The 26,334-nt window shown below is 36.3% G+C and overlaps 4 protein-coding genes across 4 annotated transcripts; 3 read left to right on the forward strand and 1 right to left on the reverse strand.

Moving 5' to 3' along the window:
• Nucleotides 1-2,317: 2,317 nt before the first annotated feature.
• Nucleotides 2,318-3,406, reverse strand: LOC108203813 (uncharacterized). The gene has a single exon (XM_017372996.1). The coding sequence runs from the start codon at nucleotides 3,404-3,406 to the stop codon at nucleotides 2,318-2,320; it is 1,089 nt and encodes a 362-aa protein (XP_017228485.1).
• A 4,934-nt stretch (nucleotides 3,407-8,340) lies between these two features.
• LOC108220496 (uncharacterized) lies at nucleotides 8,341-13,445 on the forward strand. The gene is made up of 4 exons (XM_017394281.2): nucleotides 8,341-8,497; nucleotides 11,189-11,434; nucleotides 12,344-12,591; nucleotides 12,956-13,445. Exons 2-4 carry the CDS (start codon nucleotides 11,218-11,220, stop codon nucleotides 13,301-13,303), a joined length of 813 nt encoding a protein of 270 aa, XP_017249770.1. The 5' UTR covers nucleotides 8,341-8,497; nucleotides 11,189-11,217; the 3' UTR covers nucleotides 13,304-13,445.
• A 904-nt stretch (nucleotides 13,446-14,349) lies between these two features.
• Nucleotides 14,350-16,972, forward strand: LOC108222152 (dnaJ protein homolog). Its single transcript, XM_017396059.2, has 6 exons — nucleotides 14,350-14,598; nucleotides 15,279-15,444; nucleotides 15,576-15,717; nucleotides 15,825-16,101; nucleotides 16,186-16,384; nucleotides 16,467-16,972. Exons 1-6 carry the CDS (start codon nucleotides 14,449-14,451, stop codon nucleotides 16,784-16,786), a joined length of 1,254 nt encoding a protein of 417 aa, XP_017251548.1. The 5' UTR covers nucleotides 14,350-14,448; the 3' UTR covers nucleotides 16,787-16,972.
• Nucleotides 16,973-19,296: 2,324 nt separating this feature from the next.
• Nucleotides 19,297-20,868, forward strand: LOC135152868 (uncharacterized). The gene is made up of 2 exons (XM_064094005.1): nucleotides 19,297-19,625; nucleotides 19,749-20,868. The coding sequence occupies exons 1-2, from the start codon at nucleotides 19,297-19,299 to the stop codon at nucleotides 20,866-20,868; spliced, it is 1,449 nt and encodes a 482-aa protein (XP_063950075.1).
• The last annotated feature ends 5,466 nt before the right edge of the window (nucleotides 20,869-26,334 follow it).

Raw genomic sequence — 26,334 nt, forward strand, 5'->3', positions numbered from 1 at the left:
TTTGAGTTTATACAGTTTTTTTGTATGTTTTGAAAATGTAATGCAGAAACAGCCAAAAAAACATCTATCAAAGTGGATTAAAAAAAATCACCACAAACCAGTTGCTTGGATGATGCCTCCAAAAGAAAATTAGCGAAGAACTGATGATATTATATACTATACTGTGAAATAATCTTATCGACAACTAAACTCCAACTACACTAAATCAAATCAGCATGATCAGAACCCTTAACATTCATGCATGCAACCCTTAACATTCATGCATATGAAAATTCATGGAACAGTTATCCATTATTGTAAATATGTGTGCATAGTCCTTTTAACAAGATAACTTGTTTAATCTATTAAGAAATATGATAACTACTTTATATCAATTTTTTACTAATCATTAAAAATAACTACAGTTGCCTAACTACATCATATCAATTCTTTAGTAATCACAAGATATAACTCGAAATGCCTTTAACGATCGTATATTGGTTCATTCTTTGATTTGAGTGCCTTAGCTTGATGAATTAGATAAATTCTTTAGTAATCATAACATATCACTTGAGTTGCCTAACTACTTTAGATCAATTCTTTACTAATCATAACATATAATTCGAGTTGTCTTAATCGTAACTAAATCAAATTAACATGATCAGAACCCTTAACATTCATGCATGAAACCCTTAACATTCAAGCATATGGAAATTCATAAAACAATTACCCATTATTGTAATATTATGTGTGCATAGTCTTTTTGGCAAGACACAGTAACTTAATCTATCAAGAAATACGATAACTACATTAGATAAATTCTTTACTAATCATAACATATAACTCGAGTTGTTTAACTCATTAGATCAATTCTTTATTAATCAAAACATGTAACTTGAGTTGTCTTTAACTACCGTATATTGGTTCACTCTTTGATATGAGTGCATTAGTTTGATGAATTAGATAAATTATTACTAATCATAACATATAACTCGAGTTGCCTAAAATTAATTCTTTGATAATCACAACCTGTAACTCGAATTGCCTAACCGTATATTGGTTCACTCTTTGTTGTGTTGTGAGTGTATTAACTTGGTGAATTCCTCGCAAAGAATATTTTTATTTTGAATATGTAGTTATTCGTAATTAATAATGTATAATGATTGACGAAATGAATGATATTTATGAGTATTTTACAAATATTTTAAGGACACATTCATTCAAAAGTATTATTTTATAATAATGTATTAGATATTATTATTAATAAATATTATTCATGTATTTATTAGTAATTATCAATGTATGATGAAATGATAAATGAATTACTATTGTTAGTATTTGTTAGATACTCCATCTATCCCAAAATAAGTGTCGCTTTGACTTTTTTCACGTAATTTTAAATGTAAAAAAAAACTTCTACACATTATTTTTCAAATTTTCTTTTTCTGAATAAAAATATAGATGTTAAACTTTTATTCAGAAAAAGAAAATTTCAAAAATAATATGTCGAAGTATGTTTTTTATGCACCTTAAATTACGTGAAAAAAGTCAAAGTGACACTTATTTTAGGACAGAGAGATTAATGAGGATATAATAATTAGATATAATTAATAACATATATTAAATATGTAGTTATTAGTAGTTAATACTCCCTCTGTCCCTCTATTATTGGCCTCCTTTCCATAAAATCTTGTCCCAAAACTTTTGGCCACTTTTCTTAATTATGGTAAACTGAAAGTTTGTTTTCCTAACCTACCCTTGGCTCTTTAACCATGTATAAAAGGAAAAATATACAATACTCAAGTTGAGGTTTAATATTCTTGGTACGAAACTCATAATCTTTGACACACAACCTCCTCGTAATGGTGCTTAAGTTACTCCACCTGAACATTCAAGCCATCCTCTTTTCTTTATCCTTTTTTTTTGCGATGCTCTTTTCTTTATCCTTTTATCAGTCACAAAGTGGTAGTTGGCCAGGACTTTGCATGTGTAGTAAACCTCTCAGCATATCTTTATTCCAGAGTATATGAAAACTGAAAAGTATGCATATTACTATGATCTTTCTCCACGTGAACTAGATAACATTAAACCAACAATTTTGACAAACACCTAACAAAAGCTGAGCTCACCATTTAGTAATTAGCTTCTGCACATGATGATGATACTGAGCAAGAAAAACATAAAGCATTAAAGTACTGAGCAATGCGTTAAAAAATAGAGTTTCTCATTTCAGAAAAAATACTGCTAAAACAGAGCAACAATGACAAGTAAATGTGTCTAGAATTGAAGTCCTACACAATTTATTCTCTTGAAAACTCTAGTTTTATTTTAAAAAAAGTCACTGCTCTTGTTCTTCAAGATACGCAACAACATCATTCACAAGATCAGATTCACATCTTATTTGTAAAGGAAGTGTGCCTTCACGTTCAAGTCTATCTTTACCCATATGTGGAATTTTATAATCATTGTCCCCTTTGAATTTCATAATCTCCTTCATACACGTTTGTTGAGTCAGAAATACTCTGTTAAGTTTTTCAACTGGATATTCATCAAAAGATTGTTTAACCGCAGCCACTAACTCCTCAATTGTGGTGGGTGCTTTTTCATGCTGCAAATCTTGAATAGATCGAAAAAATCCAAGATCTAAAACATTTAAATCTGGACTATTAGGGGGCTGGCATATAAGACGGATATCAAACCCATCTTTCGAAGCAGCTTGCATAAACTCAGCATTGTTACAATCAATATGAGGCTTTGCATTATCTTGCTGGATAATTATTGTACGCATACCCTGTGGCCACTTAGCATGGATCGCTGGTATAACCTTCTCAATCAAACAAGATTTAACCTTTTCCTTAGTAATGGATTCATCAACTTTTGTCACCATAGTTCCAGCAACACGATTTTTGCTATTTCGCTTAGCCGGTTCAATGAAAGTAAATGGAAAAATACCAATTTTTCCAGAAAAACCATTCCGAGGTCGAGCAACAGCAGCAAGAAACATTGCTTTAGTAATGAATCGCTTACTTTTAACGCGTCGTGTCGGCTCAGGCTCATCGTGAACAAGATAATATTTGGTAGTGGTTTTACACATGTAAAACCACTTTTCATCAATGTGAACAACATTAAACATGTCGGAAAATAATAAAGTATCGGGATCAATTTGAGATAGACAAAATTCTAACCTTGTTCTTTTATTGTCCTCAGTCAAAGTGGGTTTAACCGCATTCGTATGTGGACGAATTAATCCTTCCTGCACTCTCCTGTGAACAGTGGTCTTTGACACGCTGATAGCTTTTGCCAGAGATCGAACAGTGGAACGACGATTTAGAGGAACTTGTTTAATTTTTCTTGGGCTAACATGCACACATTTTCTGCCAACCTTTCCAGCATTTTTGGTTGATAAATCAACCGTATTTCCATTCATCATTTGCAATCTCGATTGTTGCCAAATTCGTCTTATTGTACGTGGTGATATTGAAAACATGGTGGCAACTTCTTTAACCGAACCCTGACCAGTACGTCCGTCAACACTTTTTTTTAATAAAAACTCATAAATTACCTGCTTCTCTTTGCTTGTTAAATTTTTTTCCCTCCTTGATCTAGTAGTGTTTGAGTTTGCCTCCATTGAAATATTTACTGAAAATGGAGTACTACTTCACTAAAAAATCAGCAAGTACTCGTATGATACAGACTATATAATGAATTAATGTGAAAATATGGAGGGAACTTTTCCCTCTCTGTTGTCCAGTGAAAGATAAGAGTACTCCACTTTGGCGCAAATTGTTTTACCGCCAATATTCTATAGAGATTTCATTAATTATTTGGCCTAGTTTAGGATATTTTGAACAAATTAGACGTAGTAAAAATAGATCAATATTGCCAGCTATGATCTCTAATATCTTTCCTAATTTAGAGTGATTATGTATATTTGAAGATCTTAAAATTATTGAGGGTAAAATTGAAAAATAAAATATATATTTAGTAACTTTTGGATAACTGATGATGATTGAATAAAACATGGAATTTGATTGATGGCCAATATTAGCGGGACGGAGGGAGTAATGTATAATGGTTGATGAGATGATATAATGATAAATAAATTACTCTCTCTGTTTTTTTATTCGATTTTTTGAATTTGGGCACACACTTTTAAGTTCTTTGACCAGGTAGTTAGAAATATTCTATTTTTTATTTGACGCTTTAACTTTGGGTACACTTTTAAGTGTTTTGACCAAGTAGTTAGAAATATTATTATTTTAAATTTCTTTTCTTAAAATATATAACTAAAACTTTTATTCACAAAAAAAAACTTAAAAATAATAACTTTTCCTACTCGGTCAATCATCTAAAGAAGTGTGCCAAAAGTCAAAATGTCAAATAAAAAAACAGAGGGATTATTAGTATTTTTTTAAATTTTCTTTCTCAGAATAAATATATATAACTAAAACTTTTATTCACAAAAAAATAATCCAAAAATAATAAATTTTACTACCCGGTCACCTCATCTAAAGAAGTGTGCCAAAAGTCAAAACGTCAAATAAAAAAAACAGATGGATTATTAGTATTTGCTACATACTCCCTCCGTCCCCTGATAGTTATACATTGAGGGACGTGAACCCGAACGCGGCAAGGACTATAATGCTCCTGCAAAGTGTAGTTGTTTAAATTGTTTTTACAAATTTTCTTTTTCTAAATTAAAATTTGGGATATAATCAATGACATATATTAAATTAGTAGTTAATAATGTATAATGATTGATAATATGATCTAATGATAAATAAATTACTCCCTCTGTTTTTTTATTTGACACTTTGACTTTGGGCGCACACTTTTAAGTGCTTTGACCAGGTAGTTAGAAATATAATTTTTTTAAATTTTTTTCCTCTTAATTAAAATATATAACTAAAACTTTTATTCACAAAAAAATAACTTAAAAATAATAACTTTTACTACTCGGTCAATCATCTAAAGAAGTGTGCCAAAAGTGAAAATGTCAAATAAAAAACAAAGGGATTATTAGTATTTTTTAATTTTCTTTCTCAGAATAAAAATATATAACTAAAATTTTTATTCACAAAAAAATAATTCAAAAATAATAATTTCAACTACCCAGTCAACTCATCTAAAGAAGTGTGCCAAAAGTCAAAACGTCAAATAAAAAAAACAGATGGATTATTAGTATTTGCTACATACTCCCTCCGTCCCCTGATAGTTATGCATTGAGGGACGCGGACCCGAACGCGGCAAGAACTATAATGCTCCTGCAAAATGTAGTTGTGTAAATTTTTTTTACAAATTTTCTTTTTCTAAATTAAAGTTTGGGATATAATCAATAACATATATTAAATTAGTAGTTAATAATGTATAATGATTGATAAGATGATCTAATAATAAATGAATTACTCCTTCTGTTTTTTAATTTGACGTTTTGACTTTGGGCACATTTTTAAGTGCTTTGACTTTGGGCACACTTTTAAGTATACATTGAGGGACGCAGACGCGAACGTGACACGGCCTTTAATGCTCCTGCAAAGTGTAGTTATTTTTTTAAAAAAATTTCTTTTTCTGAATTAAAGTTTGGATGTTAAATTTTTATTTAGGAAAAAAAATCCTCAAAACAAAGTTACGGAACTATATTTATAAGAGTATTGAAATGCGTATCAAGCAGTTGAAAATAAACGTATAGAATTAAATGGGACAAAGGGAGTATTAATTAAGACATAATAATTAGAGACAATCAATGACAGATATTAGATATGTAGTTATTAGTAATTAATAATGTGTAATAAATCAAATGAAATAATTATTAGTGTAGATATTAATGAAGCTATTAATGATTAAATTGGCTCACCAAAACTCATGTTGAAGTATTATATATATAATAGATAATAGATAGATTGATACATGTGCCTTTTAAGCTTCCTTTTTCTTTTAATTTGCAGCTGATGCCAGCAAATGGCCTTTTATTTGGTATAACTTGATGATATTTGGAGGGCAACTGCTATCATAAGCGAAAACCATGATCTTTTATTAATGTTATTCGCTGGGATTGCTACATCTTTTGGTTACTCTATCTACAATGTATGTAATATGAAATTAGAGCCTATTATGTTTAGAAGAAGCCAATTCCTCTGTATTAGTCGGTTTATACTCATTTTGATAGATACAAGGAGGAGATAAAAGAGTCGGAGGAGGAGGTTTTATTTGATGGTGAACGTGAAGAAGATGATTGGGGTTGTGATTTTGTAGTCAGTGATAAGAAGATTACTTATACCAGAGTCAAGGTACCTAAAAAGATCTACTACAGACGTGACGAAGGCTCTGTACTCCATAACCAGGAGTTTCCCATTCCCACTATTATCAAGTTGGCTCTCAATCGCTATAATACTATCGAGTGTACTAAGTATGAATATGTTGGTTTGGTCCATGCATACAAGATTACTGTTGATGGTTTTAATTACACTATCCGCTTTAAGGCCCGCGTGCCTGATTAAGACCCCATCTACTTTTAGGCTATAATCTATCAGTGAATACCGGACAGAATAACGGAGGTTGTTTTAAATGTTAATTTTGTCTACCCTCATTCATCTGCACAACGTTCTACCCTCATTCATCTGCACAACGTTCTCTCTCAAAGAGTCTGCATCTGTGCCTACCAAAACCCGATGGTATTTGCAAGACCCCAGTTATTGCAATCCAAAAATATATTGTTCAGTTAATGCTATTCTCTGTGATTCTTACTTAATTACTTTCCTTGAATGATATACATTTTTTTAGCATCGGTAGTTTCAACTCGGCTTTCATTTTCATGTTTGCTAAATTTGTTTTAGGACAAAGCCATGTGCTTTGAATACATTTTGTCCTTACGGCAAGCTTTAGTGTTCAATACATACTCGTTCCTTTCAATGCTAGGAAACTCATCTAGAATTTAAAGTCAGCAACCTTATAAACAACTATTTGCATCTGTTTGTGATACACCTGCATTTGTCAGACCACTGGAATGACAATAGTTTCAAATTGTATAAGATTAGTACAAAATTTATACTCAGATGCCACTTCCTAATACAGACTCTAAACAACATTCACGTTATTATTTTCTGTACCAAAATTTTAAACTGACAAAATAAATGTAGTTGTATATGACAATGTATGTAATCCTGAAAAACATGGATTTTGTAAGTGATCCTTAAAAATTCAATGAAACACTTTTATTGGTGCAGTTGTATGTGATTCTTGAACCACTTTTAGTTTGCGATTTTGTATTGTATTGTGTGCATACTTGAATACCTTCCTTTCAGGGTTATGTTTACCGGATACTCGTGGCCTTGGAGAAAGGACTTGCTCTTGGTAGAAATGAATCCTGTATTAACTAACTGTGTAAGTTGGTGGATGATAACTCCTTTTCTCGTCGGGGGTTCCAATGCATTGTTCCGGAGAGCTCAGGTTGCGACCTAACCTGCTAAACAACGCAGCACGGGGGGTGTGTCCCGTGAAGCGCCTCCGGCGTGATAATCAGTGATCGGAATATGCTTGACAAGTTTAGGGAAATCAGAGAGTTTTTCACTCTAAAGTATGGTGTGCTTTTTAGAGAGAGGGTTTTCTTGAGAGAAATTGCACTTACCTCCTACTTTGGCTGGGGAGTTCCTTATATAGGCCCTTGGCCGCCACTGTTGCTACAGTGGCGGGTGCGGGCTTATGGACACTCCCCAGCATGGGCGTCTGCTATGGTGCGACTACTGTCCTTTCTTCTGTCCTTCTGGGATTTGTGCATGCTTATTATCCTGTTCGCCTTGTACTTTATAATGATGAGTTTTGATTTCGGGATCCCCACGCACTGTAGCGGAGGCGGGCACTGTTGAGGGTTTCTGTAGCGAGCATTGTAGCGTGGTACCTTATCAGTGGAGCTCAAAGAGTGCAATGTGGAATATGGATTTCAAAGAGTAGAAAGTACGTAATAGTTTAGTTTCCAGTGTCCGATTATATAATGCTGAGATATATTACTACTAGTAATATTAGACCTATGTTTTTTTTCCCAGATATTAGACCTATGTTAGAAAATTGTATATATATTTTTTGATACAAAAAATCAAATATTAATTTCTTATTTTGTGATTATTCTAGTTTACGGAAATGAGAACCCGTCATTCTTCCAAAAATATGTCAATACGTATATTGTTCATGTTGTCAAATAAGATTTATTTGGAAAACAAGATATTTATTGCGAATATTTTAAAAAATTGGTTTCATTTATTATTAAGAAATACATAAATATTTTTAAAAAATATATAACTCATCTTAAAATAAATAATTTACTCGAATAAAACGAAACAAAAGAGTCCGCAATCAGAGTCCAGAAAGAAATGTTGAATCAAATAAGCAGACCACCTGAGACCTGGCCCAGATTATTAATCCATTCTCTTCCCCAGTTTTCTTCACTCAATTAATTAATTGTTAAATTCAAATCCCTCTCTCTCTCTCCCACCCCCACACACAGCTCCTTCAACCTCTGGTACAGGTATTCATTTCACTTCAACATTTTCTTATTCTCCCTCTATTTATTTTATTTTTAGCTTAATATTCTTTTCCGCAAATATCAGAAGATCTTCGATAGCTTTACAACTAACGTTGCATCTTTATCTACATACGCCATAACATGTAATTCTTAAATCTTTGTTTTTTTGAGTGGTGTTTAGTTAATTCAGAAAATCTGTATATGTATATATATATATATGTTGGTCACCTATTAATAATAAAAAATTCTGTGGCGAATCAAGTGAATTGTTCTTATTAGGAATTGAGGGCTACGTTTGTTTAAGAGCTTATTGTCCCAAATGTTAAGCTAAATAGTGTGCAGATTGTAATTTGGTGACACAAAACATGGTTTACGACCTCCTTATTTTTTTATTTGAACTTTCCGCGTTTCTGTTTGGATGTTTATAAGTTGTTGGCAGCACATTCAAGTGTGACTGTAGTGTTTAATATGTTTTGGGGCTAGTAGTAGTTATATAGTACATAACAATGTATCATTGACCTTAATAAACCGTGTGTTTCGATCAGTTTGAGGTTTTTTGGTGTGTTTGAGGTGCCCTTTAACTCTGAAGGATGTCAAAATAAGTGAGATTACCTTATAAGTTGTGAATAATGTCAAGTTGATGATTTCATCAGAGTTTGGTGATTGGAATTGCAAAGTGGCAATAGTTTCTGGTCGTATTTGTTGAATCATTGATACTCTATTGGGTCCTATGGTCTAGGGATGTTGAGGATTCCTGGTTTTGGAGAGGAAGCAGAGTGTATTAGAGTTTTAGGAGATTGTGTGAGATGAAACTCCAACTGGGATGTTGAATGTGGAAGCCTTTTGTTGTTTATGTTACAACAGTGACGTGTTGTTCATTTAAAGTTTTTCCATGGATGATCTTAATGAATATACATCTTTAGACGAGGCATCCCCCAACTTTTATCTTCTTTTGGATGGCGGCGTATGATGTCATTCCAGTTGTTGGCAAACCTAGAAAAATAGGTCAGAGTCAGATGGTAGTTACTAGGAGCTCCAGGTGAAATGATAATTACTTGATGCATTCCGTATTTCCGGGAAGATTGAACTCTTATAGCAGGATTTTTCTACAGGCTTTTAACTAAGCTACATATTGAGCAAGAATATAATTTTAGAAAGGGAGTATATTTATAGTTTTTATAAGCATAAAGTGACTGGAACCTAGTCGTGCTTGGGGTTTAGACATGGTGCAAGGGTGAGGCACACGCAGGAAAAGAAATTTAATGCTCAAACATTTGTTCATTTGCTATCCAAAGGCCACAATTATCTGCAACAAATTTTTTCGCAACCCTAGGACTGTACCTTTCTGGCATAGTGGTAGCTTTTGTGCTTATAATTATCAGAGTATAGATTCATATGTGCTCAGTAATTGAGATTAATAAAGAAAAACCTTTGGTAATTACACATAAAGACAACAATGAAGAAGCAATGTCAGAATCTAGTTTTGTACACACATTATTTCTTGCTTGGCCAAATAATTGTATATCTGACTTCCCCTTCCCTCTATTTGTCAAGTAAATGGCTGAGATTAGTTTACTTGAGAGTGAAAAAGCCCTGTGCAGATTGGTGCAGCACGCTTGGTTTCTGCCTCTCAAGCTCAGGCTCACACCTCACTTAATGGGCTGATCTCAGGCTGCTGATTTGCTGAAGATGTGCCTTGCACTTAGGAGAGCTTCTAACATATTATGAGTTAAGCTGAAGATTTGCTTCAGTCTTTAAATATATTTTTCATTTAAATATTTATATATTTATAGTGTTGGTCCATCACGAGAGATCCTCTCTCACACTATCCTTGGAAACCCGAATGACAGCCAGTAGTAATATTGAAGTTAGGGGCAGAGCCACGTGAAACTGGGGAGTTTACGTTGCATAGCCTGAGATTTCAGTTGCATATTAAGTTATATACTGTGTGTATTTTGAAGTTCTGTATGCATGTAATTAGCCAAATCAGGGTGTACTGGCACTGCATACTGTGCCATGAGTATTGCAAGGTCCTCAATCTATAAATTTAGCTTAGGTTGTATATATATATTATAACTGACTGATTATTGATACAAAGCAAGAAAAAATACAACTCTTATACTTTGCAATATAACTTAAGCATATGTAGATTAGCCATGGTGACATGAACATCTCTCAATCTTAGCATATTACGTTTCAAGTATCCTGGAATCGTAAACCTGGCTCTTCCACTGCTTGAAATGGTGTAAGACTTCGATAGTAAGACAATGCATCTTGACTCTTGAGTATCTTCAGGCAAGTCGAGAAAATGTGGGAGGTGTCCTCTTAATTAGAAAATATATGTGATAGTGCAGTGTAATGTTTCTGAAAAACATTAATAAAATATAGCAATATTAATCCTTCCAGCATTAGTTGCACCATTGTGTGGTGCTTGGGGTGCTGACTACAAGATAATTATATATATATATATATATATATATATATATAATAATCTGAAAAAACTAATATTTATGGAAATTGGTAAAATATTTGTAACAGATGTGTGTAAATTGCCGTAGCTTATAAAGTATATCCTGTACTGAGGATTTCTCCAAACCTTTGTTCTTGTTAGGCGACGCTACGTTTCGGATGCAATATTAGCTTATGTTATTGTTTTCTTTCTTTCTGATCTCTACATTGATGTTACCTTTGTAGGTCTGTTTCTGAGTTACTCCTGAAGAGAGATGAGACGACCAGGACAGTATGGAGATCCAGGTGGGAATGCATATGTTTCTGGGCAGATGCAACATATAGCTGGCCGTAGAATGGAACAAAAAATTAATAATTACCAAGGGCGGCCAGAATCCTTGACCTCGGAGAAAGAACATTCATATGAGGCTTCAATAGCTGATGGAAATTGGAGGTGGGAAAGAGATGGATCGTCCAATGTGCTTAATGAAGGTGAGTCTTATTACCTTCTTTTGTTCATCTCTTTGTTAATATCATATTAGCTTTTGACTTGGCTCCATCTTTTAGGAAATTGATATCTGTGTGCCAGTGTCTCCCTCTATATATATTTATGCACTACTTCGGTAACCGTTATCTTTCTCCCCCTTGAAGTCATAAAGGTGCCCTGTTATATGTGATTTTGTCTGATTCATGTCATTGTTGCCATAAATCCCGTCAATTCCGTAATAACAACATAGAGGAGATGCATTGTTGTTATGGCTTGGTCTAAGGTGTCATAACTCTATTGGACAACTCAGGGACTGAAGTTAATAATTACCACATGTACTATTCCTTCCTAGCATTTTGGATTTGAAATTCTGTCAGCCTGTGCATATAAGTCACTAATATAGTTGTTGTACATTGCACTCATATAGTCAACCACTGATTCTTTTTAACCAACTTTTTCTATCGACGTGGATCTTCCTTTCGGTCGGATTTGACGAAAATTTTAGAAGCTCAACCTGATATTATTCAAAACTCTATTTCGTGATGGAGGCAGACAGATGGCAGTCTTAATATATATAATGCATATCTCCTATGGGTGCTATTAACTCTTCCACATACCAGAAATCAAAGCTGCATGATTCTTGTAAACATATTTGTAGGCATAAACTATATTTATAGCTGAAAAAGTTTATATGACCTTAAGAAATACACTCATATAGTAATTGAGTAGTAATTAACCGCTATTGCTGAAGTGCGCTACTTCATATTATTACATTTATTGAACATGCTAAAGGTATTGTCTTACAACGAATATGCTTACAAGCTTGATGCCTTATGACATATGGGCCGACTAATGAATTATCTTAATATCTAATAAAATCTGGATATACTTGGGTGTGGTTGCTTGTGTTATAGGTCAAGCAGCTGATGCACCTATATCCTACCACCAGGGCCGGAAATCAGATCCAAGAATGCTTCTAGAGAGACAAGACAACAATGATCCAAGATCTAATCCCGGTGAAGAAGATATGGATATTGGGTACGAGGATAAACCCGTGTTGCAGACCTTTGAGGGTCTACAACAAAGATTTTTGGATGAAATCACGAAACTAGCCAAAGAACAGAATGATGCAGAGGATGCTGAAAATGCTAGGCATAGGGAGGTTGGTTATCAATTTATAAATTTATAAATTCTCTCGTATTATTTAAATCCAGACAAGTGTAGTGAAGGTTATAAATAGAAAAGGAAAAAAACAAAAGAGAGGAAGTTAAACTATCAATACAGAGGACAGATAAAAGCTGAATAGATCCTCAGATTTATATTTGAATTATTCGATTTAAATCTGTTGAAGTTGGTGGAATATTACACGGTCCTTTCAAAAATTGATGAATGCCACTGCTATCTAATTGTTCAAGTAATGATCGATCTCCTACATAGGTGCACATTATGTATGCATATAAATTTACTTCTGTCATCTGGTAAATTGACTTTCTAAACCTTGTAAAAATGCGAGACTGTTTTTTCAGAGCATAAACAACATCAATTCTAAGTATCTGGAACAACTTGGTGCACTACGAGCTCGGCACGCCACTCGAAGAGATGAATTCCTTAAGAGGGAAACTCAAGTGCGTCAACAGCAGTATCAGAAGATGGTGTTGGACCACTACCCTGACAGTGGAACGGGTTATAGTGACCCTAATGGCTACCCTATATCTCATCCTGGTGCTGAATCACTTCGAGGCTACAGCACTGAGCGTTACGATTCTTACAGGGAGCGTACACGATTTCCTGGCGGGTATAGGGATTATGGACTTGAGCCTAGAAGTCAATTCCATGGCCACCGAGTTCATGAGGCTTCTTCACGTTACTACTGACGTGACTGTGTAATGTAGAGTGTCAGAGTGTTTTACTGATAATGTTGCTTGCCCTTGCATAATATGGCCACTTGACGCTGGTTGTTTTATGTTTGTAATGCTCCTTTAAAAGTAATAAAAAGTCTACTCTGACTTGGCTATACGTGTTTCATCTTTCTGAAATCTCAGTTTCCTCCAATCTTGAGCGTCTGTTTTTTATTACCCTGGACCCGAATACGGCTTCGTATCCAGGTGTATACGTGATGTTTTATGATGTGAGCTCGAGCTGAAACATATTTTTGGGCTCTACTAAAAACTCGAGAGAGGGTTTGCAATTTTAAGCGTCTGACTCTCGAAGTACCGGGTTCTAGTTGCCTTCATTTTTCCGCTCTTCGATTTTCATCTCTTCTTTCATTAATTAACTTCTGTCCTCTCTCGTCTAGTTTTTCCAATAAATCAAAATTGATTATTTTTGGTAAATCTTTGTTGAATATCTTGTGATCAAGGTTCGTGCCAATTTTTATTTTTTTAAATTTTTTGTAAGTTTTTGTTGAATATCTTGTTACCGAGGGTCGTGTCATTTTTTTAGATGTTATTTTGTGTTTTGATGTTTTTTGTTATAGGTTTCGTTAATTTTTCTTAAGAAAGATTTATATTGTATATTGAGTGATTCGCAAGGCTTACATCAAATACAAAATAATTGTGTCACTTTTTTTTTCAAGAAATTATTAAACAATCAAGAAATATCCTTAATGTTCAAAATTACTAGAAATGATTCTATTGTAGAAATTAATTATTTTTGTACATGTATTGAGCGTCAATTGTTTTATCAAAATTTTATACCTCTATATTTAAATATAAATTTAAATATTTAATTCCTTTTTTAATTTTTGTTATACTACATCTGGCCATCTGGGAGACGAAAAATATAAATCGAAGCGGGAATAGTCTGAAGGTCTGGTATATGTACAGAACTGTCTAGAATTTAATCTCATGCGTCCAGCCAATTCAATCCAAGCCGTCCATTTCCTTTTCTTCTCCTATATACTCGCAAACCAAACTTCGCGCTCACGAAAGGTTTTGTAAGCTGTATCTGTGGTTTAAACAAAACTTTTCGACAAGTACTTTTACGGGTTTGAATTTGGGCGTAATATTAGGGTTTGAAGATGTTTGGAAGAGCCGCGAAGAGGGTTAACGACACAAAGTACTATGACGTTCTGGGTGTTTCAAAGAATGCTACACAAGATGAGTTGAAAAAGGCTTATCGCAAGGCTGCTATCAAGAATCATCCAGACAAAGGCGGTGATTCTGAGAAGGTATTATACATTTATCTCTTGAGTGGTTATTGTTACATTCACAGATATACATGCACGTTTGTTATATGTATAATGTGTGTGTGGGGAGGAGATTTGAGAGAGAGAGAGAGAGAGAGAGGAGGGAGGGAGAGAGTGTGTGTTCTTGATATTGCAGGAGAGAGAGGGAGGGAGAGATTTAAGAGAGAGGGAGAATGAGAGAGAGAGACGTTAATTTTAGAATGACAAGTGTATTTATGTGTCATGTTTGTGTAATGCCTTGCAATTATGTAGATGGCTGGAATGTGAGATTAATAGTAATTTCTAGTTTTAATTTGAAGTATGTTGTTAGAATTATATTTTGGAATTAAATTGATGTGCAAGTGTTATATGCTTGCTGTAGATTTCACATAATTTTGGATGAACTGTCAGGCTGTAATTATGTTGGATTGTACGGTAGGTGGTTAGGTTAATATAATGTGCATTGCTTCTTTCTTGCAGTTTTAGGAGATTTCTCTCTGTATTGTCATGTGTGTAATTCACTAGTCGAATTCTGAATTACATGTTATATGTTATTTCACTATGACTAGTTTATTGAATTCAAGTACTGTGTCTGTGTTTTATGGATATTGTCAAGCAGCTGTCAGTCCGATCATTAGGCAAATGGTTAGTTAAATACATGGTACATTGGTTTTCTGTTGCAGTTTAAGGAGATTTCTCAGGCGTATGAGGTTCTGAGTGACCCAGAGAAGCGGGAGATATATGATCAATATGGTGAAGATGGACTCAAGGAAGGGATGGGGGGTCCAGGGGAGATGCATGACCCTTTTGAAATGTTCCACTCTTTCTTTGATGGTGCAATCCCATCTGGTGAGTTGACATATAGCATATTCAATGTTCATGTTGTATTGTTTCTGTTATGTCCCTGTGTGTATAAGTGATGTATTGCTATTATATTGTTCAATTGGAGATATATTATTTAACGGCCTTTTTAATTCCAGGTCGCGGTAATGGTAGAGGACAGAGACAAAAGAGAGGAGAGGATGTTGTGCATTCCCTAAATGTCTCTCTGGAGGATTTATATAGGGGTACCTCAAAGAAGCTTTCGTTATCGCGTAATGTGATTTGCAGTAAATGCAAAGGGTGAGTGTGTTGGTTCTATATTCTTGCTGGTGGTTATAGCCGTGCCTTTCTTTGTGTTCCTAAATGTATTTTGTCTGATTCTGATGTTTATATATTCCCTATGCCAGTAAGGGATCAAAATCCGGGGCATCCATGAAGTGTTCCGGTTGCAAAGGATCTGGTATGAAGGTCTCTGTTAGTCAGTTTGGACCTGGTATGTTTCAACAAATGCATCATCCTTGTGATGGTTGCAACGGAACAGGAGAGAGGATTAATGACAGGGATCGGTGTGCTCAATGCAAAGGAAATAAGGTAGTTCAACAGAAAAAGGTTAAGAATGTCATTGTTGATAAGGGTATGCACAACGGGCAGAAGATTACCTATGCTGGTGAAGCTGATGAAGCGGTATGGTGCTTGGCTTTGAAACTAATTAGATGCAAGTTTGGTTTGTAAATTGATATCTCACTGACCAGTCTTGTTATATGGCAGCCTGATACTGTTACAGGGGATATAGTATGTGTATTGAAGCAGAAAGAACATCCTAAATTTAAGAGAAAAGGTGATGACCTATTCGTGGAGCACACATTGTCACTGACGGAAGCTTTATGTGGCTACCAGTTTGTCTTGACTCATCTGGATGGCAGGCATCTGCTATTCAAGTCAAATCCTGGAGAAGTAGTCAAGCCTGGTACATGTTGTTACTCTTGTGTTAAATTTTCCATCACAACTAAATTATGTGCCTCCAGTTCACTAATGTTGTTTAAATGCAGATCAATATAAGGCCATCAGTGATGAGGGTATGCCAGTGTACCAGAATCCAGTCATGAAGGGCCAGCTTTACATCCACTTCAAAGTCGAATTTCCTGATTCTTTGAGCCCGGACCACCTGACGGCATTAGAAGCTGTGCTCCCACCAAGGTCAAAACCACAGATGACAGCCGTGGAGCTGGATGAGTGTGAAGAGACGACATTGCATGACGTGGACATGGAAGAGATGAAAAGGAAGGAGGCCCATGCACAACAGGAGGCGTATGATGAAGATGAAGAGATGCCTGGTGGAGCTCACAGAGTGCAATGTGCCCAGCAGTAGGAAAATATGGATTTCGGAGAGTTGAAAGTAATAGTTTAGTTTCTGGTGTCAGATTATCTGATGCTGGGATATATATGTACGGGGGTGGAGTATATGTTGTTATATATGAGTTGTATATGGATTTTACTGGGAAGACAGTTTCAAACTTTCTGCTTTGCAACTTTTAACTTGAGCGTCTGTTTTTATTACCTCGGGACCCCAATACGGCTTCATATCCAGGTGTTACATGATGTTTTATAATTTGAGCTCGGAGGTGAAACGTATTTTTGGGCTCGATTAAAACTCAAGTTAGAGTGGTTGTCTTTTTGAGTTTGGTAAGCTTGAGTTCGAGTCAAACTCGGAGCGGAAATTTTCTTGAGTGGTAAACTTGAGTTCGAGGAGAATTCATACTAACGTTTATATTTTTTTATGTTTGAACCCAACTCAATTTATATCCAGCTCACTCAAATCAAATCTCTAACCACAAGTTTTAGTGTTTTGAATTCACTCCCGATAAAGCCACAAGAGGGGGTAGTCGGCAGTTCAGATTTGTAGTAGGGACTAGTTTTCCTTGCATCCCTATTTGACACACTGTGTCATTGTGTGTGTCAACGACTCAAAGTAGTCTCCTGCTCTGTCCTATTTCGTGCACTTAATAGATTTTATTATTTTCCGTCAAAAAAATAGATTTTATTCCGCTAGATCAGTGTATATTCACTAATTTTTAATCAGAGATGTGAAGCCACATTCTCATGCTATATAGTATATCCCTTGAACTTAAATTTATTAGTTATGTTATTATGTACAACTTGAATTTACACAAGACCCAACATAAAAAACAACATAAATAAAATATACTAGCATATAACAATAATTTATATATATATATTTAAAACAATAATTGGTTTTATTAAATAAATTTAATTTAAGTTGATATGGGTCTGAAATTGGCCCTAAAAATTATTGGGTAATTTTGAGCCCGGGTCTGATTAAAGGCCAGAATATAAGGCCCGGATTCTGGGTTTGTCACCCAAAATTCGTGGCTAGCAGATTGAGGTTATAAAAGGCCCGTTGGGCATTCATGTTTGAGAAACATGGGCTGCCCAAACTCAAGGCACGAGCCCCAGCCCGGTCAGGGCCCAGAACTCGAATCCTAGTCCTACTAGGAGTCTGACTGACGAGTCCAGGACTCCAAGAGTCCTACAAGAACTCTGAATTTCGTGGATAACTATCTAGAGTCCTAGATAACCTCCAGTAGCTCAAGATAAGGATCAGAGATCAGTCCTATCCTATCTCTGACTCAAATACCTATTTCTACTAGGACTCTAACACCAGGGATCCTACTTCTAATCAGTCTCTAACCCTGAGACATCTATATAAAGGGCTCTACCCCTCCAAAATAGAACTACGTTTTTTGACTTGATTCTTCACCCCGCTGAAGATACGTAGGCACCTCGTGAGGACCCGTCTGAGTTCCGACTCGCGAGATCAGTCAAAAAGCACGAAGCTCACCCCTCGATTTTTGATCCATAACATTTGGCGCCGTCTGTGGGAAGAAGACAACAACCATGGTGTCCACCAGATTACGCTCAGAAATTCATGCACCTTCAAACGGAGACAACACCGCAACCCAGGATCCACCCTTGTCTCAGGTCACCGCTGGAACCTCAAATCCCGTCACCACCACACCACCAGTCACGTTGACCCTTGCTAGCAGTGGCACAACCACCGCAGCTCAAACCTCGATTCCTATGATTTTTGGCACGCTGCCCCCTATGACTAATGTTGTGGCCACAGCCACTGATCATGGGACTCATTACTCAACCGTTGTGACGACCACAAGAGGACCAACAGATGAGTATGTAGTTTATACGGACGACTCTTCTGAAGATTCGGAGAGGGACTATGATATTCCCCCACGAAGGAGGAGAGACGGAAACCAGAGCCGAGGCTCCCAGCACAACACCAGGCCGAATAACCCCGAGTCCCGTCGACCCACGGACCAGGAGTACGAAGCCAGGATTCGAGCTTATGAACAGGAGATAGCTCAATTGAAAAGAGACAGGGCGGCACAACAGGCCAGGCAGCCACCGCCCGAACCTCGACAAAGGACTGAAAACCCTCAGAACTCAGGTATGAATAGAATTCACTTGTTGGCTGCAGGTGATCCAGAGAACCCGATCCCCCCATTCACCGAGGAAATCATGGCAGCAAGGATTTCTTGAAAGTTCAAATTACCCACTATTAAGGCATATGATGGAACGGGTGACCCCGCGAATCATGTACGAACCTTCATGAATGCATTGCTGTTGCAACTAGTCACGGAGGCCATCAAGTGTCGAGCCTTCCCCCAAACCTTGAGCGGGATGACTCAGCACTGGTATAGTCGACTACCCCCTAACTCTATATCCTCGTTCGGAGATTTGAGCCGAGCTTTCATAGGCCAGTTTATTGGGAGTAAGACCCACGCTAAGAGTTCAGCCTCGTTGATGAACCTTCACCAAGGCAGGAACGAATCCCTTCGAGACTATATGAATAGGTTCACCAAGGAGGCGCTCAAAGTCCCGGATTTGGACCAAAAGGTAGCGATGATCGCCCTTCAACAAGGAACCACGGATGATAATTTCCGCCGCTCACTAGCCAAGAGGGCCCCTGACAACATGAATGAGCTCCAAGAGAGAGCCGGGAAGTATATTAAGGCGGAGGAAAGCATGAGAAAATCCCAGAATAACCAGGGACCAACCACGGACTCTAAGAAGCGTGGGAACGATACTGAATATGATGCTGATAACAAGTATTTGAAAAGGGAAGATGGTGAAAAGTCACCTACCAAGAAGCAATCAGGACCGAGGTTCACTGAGTATGCAAGGCTGAATGCCCCCAGGAGTCAGATTCTGATGGAAATTGAGAAAGAGGGAGGAGTTCGATGGCCGAAGCCAATTAGGACTGACCCCGAAAAGAGAAACAAGGACTTGTATTGCAGGTTTCATAAGGATACGGGACATAAGACCGATGATTGTCGGCAGTTGAAGGATGAGATTGAGTTTTTGATCCGGAAAGGCAAGTTGTCCAGGTATACTAGGGATGCAGATAGGAATCCCCGTGACAATGATAGTCGCGATAGGGACAATGATGATCATGATAGGAGAACCGAGCCTCGAGGGCCCGTGATCAATATGATCTCTGGAGGACCGACTGCAGCAGGCTTGTCTAGTAACTCACGAAAAGCTTATGCTCGTGAAGTGATGTGTATCATTGGAGAACCCCCGAAGAGGGCCAAGACCGAGATTGCATTAACCTTTGATGATTCTGATCTAGAAGGGGTGAAGTTCCCCCATGACGACCCGTTGGTCATAACTCCCGTTATTGGAAACTCATCTATTAATAGGGTTCTTGTTGATAATGGAGCTTCTGTAGACATCCTCTTCTATGATGCTTATCAAAAGATGGGGTATGCTGATTCACAGTTGACACCGTCCAACATGCCGATCTATGGTTTCAACGGAGTAGAATCCAAGATTGAAGGAATGATCCAATTACCAGTAACCATGGGAGCAGAGCCACGACAGGCCACTTATATGTTGAACTTTATGGTCATTAAGGCCTCATCAACCTACAACGCTATCCTAGGAAGGACAGGGATGCATGCTTTTAAAGCCATAACATCCACATATCACTTGAAAATCAAGTTCCCCACAAGAAACGGGGTAGGAGAAGAAAAAGGAGACCAGAAAATGGCCAAGAGTTGTTATGTTGCAGCCTTGAAACCCGAGGGAGTCGGGGGGCAGGTTTTATCAATTAAGGAATTGGTTCCCATCTCCTTGTTCCGAGGTAAACCAGAAAAGGTTATGGCGTTTGATCTTAAGAATGCAAGAGCCACGTATTGGCGCTTAGCTAATAAGATGTTTAAGCATCTAAATGAGAAGACCGTGGAGGTCTATATCAATGATATGCTAGTGAAGAGCTTGAAGAAAGCTGATCACCTTGAGCGCCTGAGAGAGGCTTTCAGAGTCCTGAGGACAAATAAGATCGAAGTCTTGACTGACCAACCCCTTAGGATGATAATGCATTGTGACGCCCTCCCAATCCGGGGTCTAGATTGAGGAGTCACAAATCAACTTTAACATGCACAACCTGTATTTAGCAATATAAATACTCAACCCCTTTACACCACAAGGATCTTTAACAGGTAATGGTATGAAACAAGTTACAACTACTAACCAAAATAATAAGTTATAAACTTATTACAAACCCTTAATAAATAGCATCAACCATAATTCCGACTTGGAATTATATAAAACATCTCAAAGGTACTGTTTACAACGGTCCATACTAACATACTTACTCCCCACTGACTATCCAAAGCGTCCTCTACCTGAGCTGGTAAAGTAATCTAACGAAACAGAAAGGGGGATGTAGACAGTCTAACGAACTGAGCACCTAGATTTGGCCATCTTCCTCTTGCTTAGCTGTCAGGGTTAGATAAACAACAAAATGAGCTACAAAAGCTCAGCAAGTAACTATAAAGAACAAATAAATTAAACAATTTAACAAAATAAGATGGAGGGTTTTCAGTTATTGACTAAGGTTACAAGGGTCATAATAGATATTCAAAGTTCATGATCATTCCATAGAAATCATTTTGTAAATGATTAATTCATAAAAACATTTCTCTTCTCAAGACTTTTGTAAAATTTCCTTTTTCATAACTTTTCCTTCAAATTAAACCTTTCATCAAAACTTTATTTTTCCATCACAAAAACCATCTCATTTTCAAAACAGTCCAACACTTGGACATTTCTTTTCATAAAATACTTTACTCGATTGGAGTGTATAACGCTCTGGATTGCACGGGTGATCAGCCACGTACAATCCCCATACCGGACTTTACAGTCCCTCTGGACGTGAATAGGGTACCCGGAAAGACATTATATTTAGTCTTTCAAATGCCAGCCCTCACTGGTCTTCATAATGTGCCAGCCCTCACTGGTCTTCATAATCAATTAGCTGGACCGGCGTTACTCGGCCACTTACGCCTCCAATCTATAGAATTCCGTGGAAAACCATTAAATTGGAAAAACTTTCTTCTTTAAAAGAAATATCTTTCTTTTTTCAAAAACCTTCTTAACCTTTCAAATCATTAGGACATTCGCAATCACTTGCAAGTCTAAAATCATTCTTAGTTTCATTTACAGAAACAAATTCTATTTACTTGTGGTGGTCAAGTATATGGAAAGAAAATATCATTCGATCAAAAGATAGGTATTTCAAGATAAGAATATACCGGATACAGAAGCATGATCTTCATGAAAGAGCTCGCATTCAAAAGTGAGACAATATATTCAATGATAAAGGAAATCAGGCTTTCATAATTCAAAAGATAGTTCAGGGGTGACAGTACTTATCATCATTTATCAATAAGTTGCTTAAGAGATAGAGGGGAAAGTTACTTGCCTCAACTCGTTTTCCACTTGATAAAGCAATCCTCTAACTGTCACCTAATGGAGCCTTTCCTTTCCTAAGCTTCGCGACCTCGTCTTTCGAATCTACACGCGTAATAACGCTCACTTTAGTATCCCTTTCAATACTTAACATTCACTTAGAATGTCTAAACTAATCTACCCCATCGATTCGCGTGTCATTTACTCGTATATAAACTTCATACAAATACACATGATATAATCACATATAACTGTAACACGTAACAAATAATCACATTTGTCACATAATATATTATAAACAGGTAAGTTAATAAAATACATAGATGCGCCTCTAGAAATTATTATTATTATTATTATATATAAAAATTCTGGCAGCACCTCCTTTGTTTTATCAACTTCCAGTCGGACTCAAGCCGACACCCACAACCAAAAACAACATCATGATCAAGTAAAATTTCTATTACAAAGCATATACATATATATGCATCATTTAAAACCAGCCAACAACTTTATTGTCTCATCTTTCACCATTTAACTAATACCAAAGTTATAATTTTATAACTCAAACCAAAAATCTAATTATTCCAATAAATCTGGAAATTCATTTACTTAAATTTTCATATTAAACACTTCTTCAAAATCATTCATATAGCCCTTCAAATAAATTAAATACTGATTTCAATATTCAAGCCAATGACAGCTCGCCACGTCACCATCTTCTTCATCACATCAACCAGAATTTCTCTCTCCTCGAAGTCAACTGCCATGGCCAAACTTTGACCGCCTATAACTCATTCATTTTTAATCCGATTAACATGATTCAAGAGCCTATCCCAGCTATTTTTTCGCAAGGAATCCAAATATGTCATTTATTTTAGAATCGGAGTTCATATAAGCCCTGAACGAACTGATTTACAGTAGCAGCCACTCCACTTTATTCCGAAAAAAATATAAACACATAATAACATAATATACTCGTCATATGAACACAAAACATTTAATCAAATACCAACAACACATAACCAAACTGATTAAACCCTTTTTGAAACATCAACAAAACTTTTACACAATCCAACATGTAACTCGGATTTCACATTGAGACGAGATAATATGAATACTTTTGGACTCAAAGTAGCATCATCGCCCCCGCCAGCTCACCGGAGCTCATCACCGGCGGCGGCAAAACCCGGAGGTGCCCAAATCGGGTCTCCAATCACGGGTTCCACCAATTAATAATCGTTTAAGCCAAAGCCCCATGCTAATTTCATCAAAAACGAAGCATATTTTCAGAAATCAAACCCGACCCGAAGTGAGTTCTTCAAAAATCAGTCCATACATACAACTATACATACATACGAGCAAGCATCAAGAAGATGGAGATGAGAAGAAACTCAAATCAAGTCTCACCTTCAAGAGAGAGCAATAGTTTGTATATAGTGAGAAGAGAAACAAAAGAGATAGGGTTTGGAGAGTTTTGCTCGCGACCCGGAAGAAGAAAATGAGGGTGGGGGGTCTGATTTAAGGGGAAAAACGCAGGGCATAATGGTCTTTTGGCCCCAAAGCTAAAATTTTTATTTTCATATCTTTTTGTTGCAAAACTACTGAAAAATTAGCTTGTAAATTAGAAAATTATATTAAAACAGCTTGGAGAGCTTCAAATTTTATTTTTAAAATAAAGATCATGAAATTATCTTTCTCCCCATATTTTTAAAATAATTTTTGAGTGTATAGATTATTTTATATGAATTTTACAAGATAATGCTCGATAATCAAAATAATGAATATAAAATCATTTTGAAATAGTAAATCACTGAAATAAATTCAACGATTATTTTTAGAAAGTGTCTAGCAATATTCTAGAGATAATAAGGCAAATTCCATGATTTTATCACATCTCAAATATTTTACAAAAATATGTAAGAGCTCGTATACTCATATTTTCACACAATAAAATATTTAAAACTATCTAAAACCACATCAATCACATATTCCAATACATACAAGTCATAGAGCACATAGTCATACATTCCACAATTATTTCATACTTTCACTTAATTAATGTTTCAAATTATAATTATTCACACTTTTCTATCTCCGTCATTTGCGTACAATCCGATGTCCTTTATCGGTCATATATTCACTTTATCCACTTAACCGTATCAACACATACGGGTCACAAAATCATGTACCCATATATTTCCCATGAAACTTATTACTCATTCATTTCTCGTTTAAATCCTCGTAAATAATCATTTTTCGGTTCTTTGATCGTTGGCTCATACTCATAAATCATATAGCACCTCATCCAACTGGAATATAATATAATATTTATTTATTTTCTAATTTCACATAAAATGACACATCTGCATATAATATTCGAAATATAAGTCGCGAAATCCCGGGTATTACATCCTTCCCCCCTTAAAAGGATTCTGTCCCCAGAATCACACCTAAGTAAATAAATGAGGATACTTGTTAAGCATTTCGCTTTCAAGCTCCCAAGTTGCTTCCTCAACTCTAGGATTCCTCCACAAAACCTTTACTAACGGCACTATCTTATTTCTAAGCGCCTTCTCTTTTCGATCTAGGATTTCTACCGGCTGCTCTACATAAGATAAGTCTGGCTGAATCTCTAGGGGCTCATATTCTATCACATGACTTGAATCTGGATTGTACTTTCTAAGCATAGATATATGAAAGACATTATGAATATGTTGCATCTGCGGCGGTAGAGCCAACTCGTAAGCAACCCTTCCAACTTTCTTTAATATCTCAAAAGGTCCGATATATCTTGGACTCAGCTTCCCTTTCTTTCCAAATCTGGATAGTCCCTTCCATGGTGATACTTTTAGCAATACTTTCTCTCCAGGCTCGAATTCCATATCTCTTCGATTTTGATCAGCATACTTTTTCTGTCTATCTTGTGCAGCAATCAATCTTTTCCGAATCAATTCCACTTTTTCTTTGGTCTGTTGAATCAACTCTGGACCTGAAACTTTACGCTCACCAACTTCATCCCAATATAAAGGAGATCTACACTTTCTTCCATACAAAGCCTCGTATGGCGGCATACCAATACTCGCGTGGTAACTATTGTTGTAAGAAAATTCCACCAAAGGCAAATGATCGTCCCAACTTCCTTTAAAATCCAATGCACAAACTCTTAACATATCTTCAATTGTTTGAATAGTTCTTTCACTTTGCCCGTCAGTCTGTGGATGATAAGCGGTACTCATATTCAGCTTGGTTCCCAAATGCTCTTGAAATTGTCGCCAAAACCTCGAATTGAATCGAGGATCTCTGTCTGACACAATAGACACCGGTACTCCATGTCGCATAACAATCTCATCCAGATATAACTTAATCAACTTATCTAATGAAAATCTTTCATTGATAGGTAAGAAATGTGCCGATTTGGTTAATCGATCGATAATCACCCAGATGGCGTCATGGTTAGCTCGGGTTCTTGGTAATCCTACTACAAAATCCATAGCGAGGTGTTCCCACTTCCATTCAGGGATATCCAGTGGTTGAAGCAGTCCACTGGGTCTTTGATGTTCTGCTTTTACTCTCTGACACGTGTAACATTTGCTTACCCATTCTGCGATCTCTTTCTTCATGTTTGGCCACCAAAAGTTTTTCTTTAAATCCCTATACATTTTGGTACTTCCGGGATGGATTGAATATCTTGAATTGTGAGCTTCATGTAAAATTTCATGCTTCAATTCTGTGACATCAGGAATCCAAATACGAGAAGAAAATCTCAATATGCCTTTATCATCCTTTTGACTATTTATCTCTTCGCCGGACAACTTATCTTTCTCTTGAAGCATCACCTGCTCTTGACATCGTCGAATCTTCTCGAACAGCTCAGGTTGAAAGGTCATTGTATACATCACAGTGTCTCGTGACTCCAGTATTCGTACCTCAAGTTCCAACTTTTCAAATTCTTTCACTAACTCTTTTGGTAATGTTAACGTATTCAGTCTTTCCTTTCGGCTCAAAGCATCTGCCACCACATTTGCTTTTCCAGGATGGTAGTTTATTGTACAATCATAATCCTTAATCAGCTCCAACCATCGTCTTTGTCTCATATTTAATTCCTTCTGAGTAAAAATGTACTTTAAG

This window comes from Daucus carota, chromosome 5 (assembly GCF_001625215.2).
Source record: "Daucus carota subsp. sativus chromosome 5, DH1 v3.0, whole genome shotgun sequence".
NCBI lineage: Eukaryota > Viridiplantae > Streptophyta > Magnoliopsida > Apiales > Apiaceae > Daucus > Daucus carota.

Excerpts from the sequence above, each read along its gene's own strand:
- LOC108203813 (XM_017372996.1), bottom strand. The coding sequence starts at position 3,406 with ATGAATGGAAATACGGTTGATTTATCAACCAAAAATGCTGGAAAGGTT.
- LOC108220496 (XM_017394281.2), top strand. The coding sequence starts at position 11,218 with ATGAGACGACCAGGACAGTATGGAGATCCAGGTGGGAATGCATATGTT. Across the intron at positions 11,435-12,343 it reads GTCCAATGTGCTTAATGAAG|GTCAAGCAGCTGATGCACCT; the intron begins GTGAGTCTTATT and ends CTTGTGTTATAG. Across the intron at positions 12,592-12,955 it reads AAAATGCTAGGCATAGGGAG|AGCATAAACAACATCAATTC; the intron begins GTTGGTTATCAA and ends CTGTTTTTTCAG.
- LOC108222152 (XM_017396059.2), top strand. The coding sequence starts at position 14,449 with ATGTTTGGAAGAGCCGCGAAGAGGGTTAACGACACAAAGTACTATGAC. Across the intron at positions 15,445-15,575 it reads TGATGGTGCAATCCCATCTG|GTCGCGGTAATGGTAGAGGA; the intron begins GTGAGTTGACAT and ends TTTTAATTCCAG. Across the intron at positions 16,385-16,466 it reads TGGAGAAGTAGTCAAGCCTG|ATCAATATAAGGCCATCAGT; the intron begins GTACATGTTGTT and ends GTTTAAATGCAG.
- LOC135152868 (XM_064094005.1), top strand. The coding sequence starts at position 19,297 with ATGAATAGGTTCACCAAGGAGGCGCTCAAAGTCCCGGATTTGGACCAA. Across the intron at positions 19,626-19,748 it reads TCAGGACCGAGGTTCACTGA|GTTTCATAAGGATACGGGAC; the intron begins GTATGCAAGGCT and ends CTTGTATTGCAG.